The sequence below is a fragment of the Melopsittacus undulatus genome, chromosome 5 (assembly GCF_012275295.1).
Source record: "Melopsittacus undulatus isolate bMelUnd1 chromosome 5, bMelUnd1.mat.Z, whole genome shotgun sequence".
Taxonomy (NCBI): Eukaryota; Metazoa; Chordata; class Aves; order Psittaciformes; family Psittaculidae; genus Melopsittacus; species Melopsittacus undulatus.
Genome location: NC_047531.1, coordinates 8093486 through 8099485, shown reverse-complemented (window position 1 = coordinate 8099485; position 6000 = coordinate 8093486). Strand labels below are relative to the sequence as shown.

The 6000-nt window shown below is 43.1% G+C and overlaps 1 protein-coding gene across 3 annotated transcripts in view; it reads left to right on the top strand.

Annotated features, from left to right (window-relative positions):
• The first annotated feature begins 544 nt into the window (after positions 1–544).
• The window catches only part of USP15 (ubiquitin specific peptidase 15), a 61265-nt gene continuing 55809 nt past the window's right edge, over positions 545–6000 (top strand). For all 3 annotated transcript variants that reach the window (XR_004549617.1, XM_034062841.1, XM_031048036.2), the window contains exon 1: positions 545–701. Coding sequence is in view for 2 of the 3 variants with exons in the window: in XM_034062841.1 (XP_033918732.1) it covers positions 613–701 (89 nt within the window). In the remaining variant the exon portion in view is untranslated. The remainder of the gene's footprint in view (positions 702–6000) is intronic.

The following is a 6000-nucleotide window of genomic DNA, read 5'->3' as shown; positions in this document are numbered from 1 at the left end:
AACTTACAACACAGAAGGCAACGTCTCAAAGGAGACATTCCCTTATTTTACAAAACAGATCTCCTGACCCATTTCATACCACGGCCTCACAGACACAACCCAGACCAGGTCGGGAAAGCTGGGCATGCGGTGAGCAGCCGCTAGGCCTCACGGCCGCACCGGGCCCAAGCGGGCCCGCCCAACCGGAGCTGCGGCAGGCATACCGTGCGCCACCGCCAAAACTGGCCTCGGGCGAGCAGGGCAGGGCAAGCCACGGGCGCTCCGGCCGCGGTGCAGCCGCTGCGGCCACCGTCACCCGAGGCACCATCCACCCCCATGGGCCGCTCGGCGTCAGCGCCCCAAGACCCCGCTCGCAGAACGGGGCTGCCCGGTCAAACAGCTCCACGACCCAGCCGCGTTGTGCGCATGTGAGCCCGTTCCGGGCGGTGAGCCGAAAGACCTCCCGGCCGCTAGGGGGCGCTGCAACCCTCCAGGTTGCCATCGGTCCCCTCCCTGCGGATTCTGGGAAGGGAGGGAGACGAGGGCGTCTCCCGGTCGGCGTCACTCCCAGCATGCAGCGCGGCCCGCTCCTGCCCCTGCCGCCGCCGTTACCTTTGCTGCCGGGGGGAGAAGATGGCGGAGGGAGGTGCGGCGGATCTGGAGACTCAGCGCACCGACGTGGCGGCGCTGCTCAAAACCGCTCTCCGCAAGGGAGACACCTGGTGAGGGAGGGGCGGGATGGGGGGGGTGGCGGCTATCTGATCGGGGCGGGCGGCACCCTCCGCCCCCGGTGCCGCTTGGCTGGCGGAGAGACCGAAGATCGACCTCCTTTCCCTCAGCTCCCACCCGCTTCCAGGGGCTGCTTGGCCCCTGTGTGCCCTGGGGTCTAGCTGGGTGCGGAAAAGGCGGGTGGCTGGCTGAGGGCGGCAGCATCACCTCCCTCTCCCCGCTGCCCCTGTGCCTCCGGTGTCGGGAGGGCACCGGCCACCGCGTTGAGGTGGGCCCTCGGCTCGGCCTTGGGTTGCTGGCGGTGGCCAGCACCGCGCCGCTGAGGCGCCCGGCGGGGGCAGGCACCGAGGTCAGCTCCCTGCCGGGCGGGGGAGGGGAAGAAGCGGCGTGACTGGCGGGGCGCGGTGCCGGGTGTCGGCCCCGGGAGGCGAGGAGCCCGGAGCCCATAGCCCATCGGGGAGAAGCGCTGAAGCGAAGATTAGGGCGAGGGAGAGGAGCCCCATTGCCAGGCGTTGTGCCATTATCCAGGCTGAAACGGTGCTGGCGTCACCTTCAAGTTGTCAGAAATAATATCCGCACCCGCGGTGGAGTGTCTTGAGGCTCGTCCGCGCCTGTGATAAGTGTTCATTTTATTTTGTCTCTGTACGTGTTAAGTGTTGAAGAAACAGCCCGCGAAGGTGTACATGAACCCTTGTGGTACCTGTTCCACAACAAACGTTTAAAAACGTTTATTTTCTTGGTCAGCCAGAAAATATTTCTTATGCCATCCAGATTGTCGGCAGAATAATCCATGGTTCAAAAGATTTAAGTTACCTAAACGCCTTTCTAGTGTGTATTTGGTAATTGAGCTCCTGTAGTTGTAGCTCTCTGAGGCTAGGAAACAGGGCTTTTTTTTTTTTAGAGGGGGAGGAACTGAGGCTTTTTCCACCGCTCAACCTCTTCATCTTTTCCTGTGTGAAACTGTCACCCAAAGACAAAGGCTGAAGCGTTAACTTACTGAAAATTAAGTATGAACACACTAAAGTAGAACTTGCCCACCTCATTTCAGCTGTCATCACTCACTGTTTCAGTTCTATAAAAGACTATATTTAACAGTGTTGATACTGCAGCATGTGTCAGAAGCATACATTCTGATGCATTATTCAAATACTGCTGAGTATATGTTCAGTTTTGGCATACGAACAGACTGCTTTTAAACTGAAAAAAAAAATCTGAGCAAGTAGAAAAAGGAAATCAATTCACATGGTGGTGTTGAAAATGACCAGCAGTAGTAAAAGGGTGCTTAGGCTTGTAATCTTAAAATAACAATTTTTTTAATGGTTCTGTTGGGTATTTCCCAGATACTACGGAAATGTCTCAAACAGTTAGTATTACTCAAAGTGAAAGTAACTTTATGATGAGTTAAAGTGATGACTAAAATAGTAAGTTTACTGCATTTTTTTAGTATATTAAATATTTTAATATGAAAAATCAGTTATGCAAAAGCTTCTATGTATGTAGCTGTGAAAATGACACTGATATTAATCAAATGTTTGAAGATTGAGTAAGCTATGGCAAAGTCCTTTTAACTTCAGCTCATGAACTGTTCTAGCTACATAAATGTGTATACATGTGTATTCATAGGTTTTATACTTAGAGCTATGTATTTAACTTCACAAATTAATGGATATTTTTAGTCCGAATGCTTTTTTTCCAGAGGTATTTTGTCAGTAGCTTTTCGATCTTTCAGGACATCCATAAGGAAATTAAACAGTTCAAGTGCTGTGAGACATGATTCAGAATTGCAGTTTTCATTCATTCAATAGTAAATATTGCTAAAAAAATGTAAACAATGCTGTATCAGCTTTGAGCTTTTAAGCACTAAAATGCAGTCCTTTTAAAAATACTGCTTTATGCTGAAAGTTTTGTCCATGCTTTTCAGAATTTATAGTGTAGAGAACAAAAAGCTATGTAAGGAAAGTATAAAGCTTTGGGGGTTTCCTGTAAGAAAAAAGGAACTAAAGAGTAGAGCAAAGAAAGGCAAGTCATATCTATAAAGAGGACATTGAATTTCTTCATTAGTTCTTCATGTGCATTGGCAGAGAGAAAGAAATGAAACTGGCTTGAAATCCAACATTTTTAGAGTTAGAAGTTGGAAAAGAATTGAAAGAATATAAGAACCCACCTTTGAACAGGCAGTTTAGCAAACTGTAGGATTTGTACATGAAACATTCTGTAGAATGTTTTTAAGAGTAGCTTGGGGATAGTATAGGTTAAAATATATTGCTTCAACAGGCAGACAAGGCTAGCATCATTTGACTGTCCTGTCCACAGCCACAAAATTTTGGGCTAGCATATCCCAGTAGTCTTTTTTGCATTCTTTTATGGGCTTTAATAAATTAAATTATTAAACTAGGAGAGATTGAAGATACTGCCATCACTGCATTTGCCCTATTTTTCTGAACAGACATTAAAGAAACATAAAATTTAAGCTTTTCCAAGGAAGATCTCCCTTGATTTATCAGATGTTTTTAAAATATGTTGAGTTTTTTATTAGTGAATTCAGCAGACCACATAGTCATTCTGTGACACCTGAATTTTATGCAAGTCTGTCTTCTTGCAATATTATCTAAAGAACCTTCAAGTTCTGTGGTTGAAAGACCTAGAATTCTGTTTTGGAAGAGAAGTAGTGCTGCACTGCATTGTATAACTCATAGCTTTAGAGTGTATGAGTACTTCTCTGTAGTGTTTTGAAATTCTACTAGTACTTGGAGAGTGAGGAGCAATATTTACTGTTTGTGGAGATTTTAACCTGTCATCCAGAAAGACAAAATGCTAGTACTTACAGCTGCAGAGAAATTTGAACTCAGTGTCTTCCTGTATCTCTCAGAAACTGAAGAACTGTTGATGTTCATCAGTTTTTTTAGCCACTGCATAATTTGCATGACCAACTGGTCTTGATGATGTCATTTAATGCCTTTGTAGCTGCAGTGATCTTCTCAAGAATCTTGCCAAGCTATTTTGTTTTTACAGTGTCACTGAGGTAGATTTTTGCAATAGTGAAAGTTACTGATCTTGGAACAGTTCTTTTAAGAAGGGGATGAAGACTGTCGATTTTTGTGTGTGATTTCATGTGAATATATCTGTAATATCTTCCATATATTGAAGTAAAATTTCTTGTCTTTAAGACCACTTTCAGCCATGCTTTCCTTGTAGTTCCTGTACTTCTATGGCTGTCTTAGAGATGTCTCAGTTACTTAAATATGACATTATAAATGCTTTCATGCTCTTTACTACCTCCTTCACCCATTGGCTGTCCATGCTCTAGAATGTGAGACTGTGTTTCTCACCTTTAAATATCACCTGCCAATAAACAGTTCACTTACAGTGGGTAGTAGTGACTAATAATGGCTAACAGCACAGCCTTAGCAGTCAGTTTCACCTATTTTTTTTCCTCTCTTTCTCCCAGAATTTCCCCACTGTGCTTCTTTTGTCTTTTGCTTGCCATAGCAATTTGTGAGCAGATGAGACTGTAGATGTTACTTGTGTTTTACAAAGCAGTAACATGGAAAATAATTGGGGTGTTACAGTGGACAAATAACTATCACAAGGAGTTTATTTGGTGGCTAAGAGAACAAAAGCAATCTTTAGATGTTTGAATAGGGAATGCTGATTAGCAGTACAAAGGTGTACTGTATACAGTAATATGGTAGTGAAACCATTCTTACTATCCAGTTCTGGTGTCCACATGTCACAGAAGGTGTTCGTTTGGAATTAGTTAAAAAATTCTTAAAATTTAATAGGGAAGGCAGCAGCTTTGCCTTTCAGATTAGAACTTCAAGAGCCTTTGTTTTGGTGGGATGTTGAGTCCTGTGCTGGAATTACTTACACAAGAAGATGTCTTCTAAGATAAGGATTTTTAGCTGAGCAGATAAAGATTTAAGACACTATCTGTAAACTGAAGCTAGTTAGGATTAGACCAGAAGGAAGATGCGGATTTCCATCCCTGCTAGCCAATGAATTTTGGTGCCAGTCATCACAGAGTGATGAGAGATTCTTAATCTGTTCTTGATTTCTAAGATCCGTAAATTGTGAGAACTACCAGAGTATAGTATTTTGGGTTCATTCAGACACGTCTCTGATACACATCTCTTCTGGTCCAGAGGGAGTACTGTTGTTATCCATAGCTTGCATCTCTTGGAAGGTGAAGAAGATACCATCTTTTTTTTTTTTTTTGCATTGTGGGAATTTTCTTGGATTTTAATTGTAAAACTCGATCACTGAAGAAAATAAGGGAAAAACTTAAGTGGGGTAAAAATCCTTCCTGATGAATGATTGGTAGATTCAAAATGTTCAACCTTAAAGGGTTTCCCCTCCAGAAGTGTATTTAAAGAATTGTCCCAGCAAAAATATAGAAGCATTTTAATTCTGGTGGCAATGAAAACTCATGAATCTTGATGAACAGGCTTATGTAGCCCTACCTAAAAACCCTGCAGTGCCCGTCATTGATGGTAACCTTGATGCTGAAGTGCGTAGCTTTAATAGCATTTTACGCTGTGGTCTTCTCAGTGTTTTCCACATTTAATCACTCATTGTTGTCCTGTACATGACCAGAATCTAGGCTGAACATTAATAGAATATTTTACTTCATTTCACTGAGAGCATATTGAGATGTTATGGGCCTGTATCTCAGTAACATTTGAAATAACATCCTAAACTGTTCTGATGGCTTCATATGAGAAACAAGGACCACCACGTCAGTGTTCCAAGGATAGATGTGAAACTTGGCTGCTTTTTTTTTTAAGTGAGGTTGAATTTACTGATTTTTGTCTTTAGGATTTTGTGATTGAAGTTTTGCATTAGAATTGTCTCATTGCATGTGGAATGGTGCAGCATTTCGCCAGCAGCTTAGGAAAATACAGAAAATAGTCTGCTTAAAATTCTTCTGGAAGAATGCAAGGGAAATGTGTAGATGCAATTTTCTTCTGTTAGTTGATTGGGCAGGGTGGGAGCATGTTAAATGCAAAATCATGTTTGTGTCAGGCTTTTTGCCTAGAAATTCGAAGTCAAACATTGATTTAGGAGTTATTTTTTAATGAAAAATCTATTTAAGTGGAAAATTTGTAAGTTTAATGCAAATTACATGGTTATTAATGTCATGCTCATACTGAAATTTTAACTTTAAAATGAAGTCCATTAATTTTGGCTGAATCAGGCTTTTTGGTCAGCCTCTTGGTATGTGTGAAGTGCTGCTTAGGCTATTGCAGCACGCTGTAGGAATTGAGCATGGGGAGCTGTAGGGAAAATTTGACT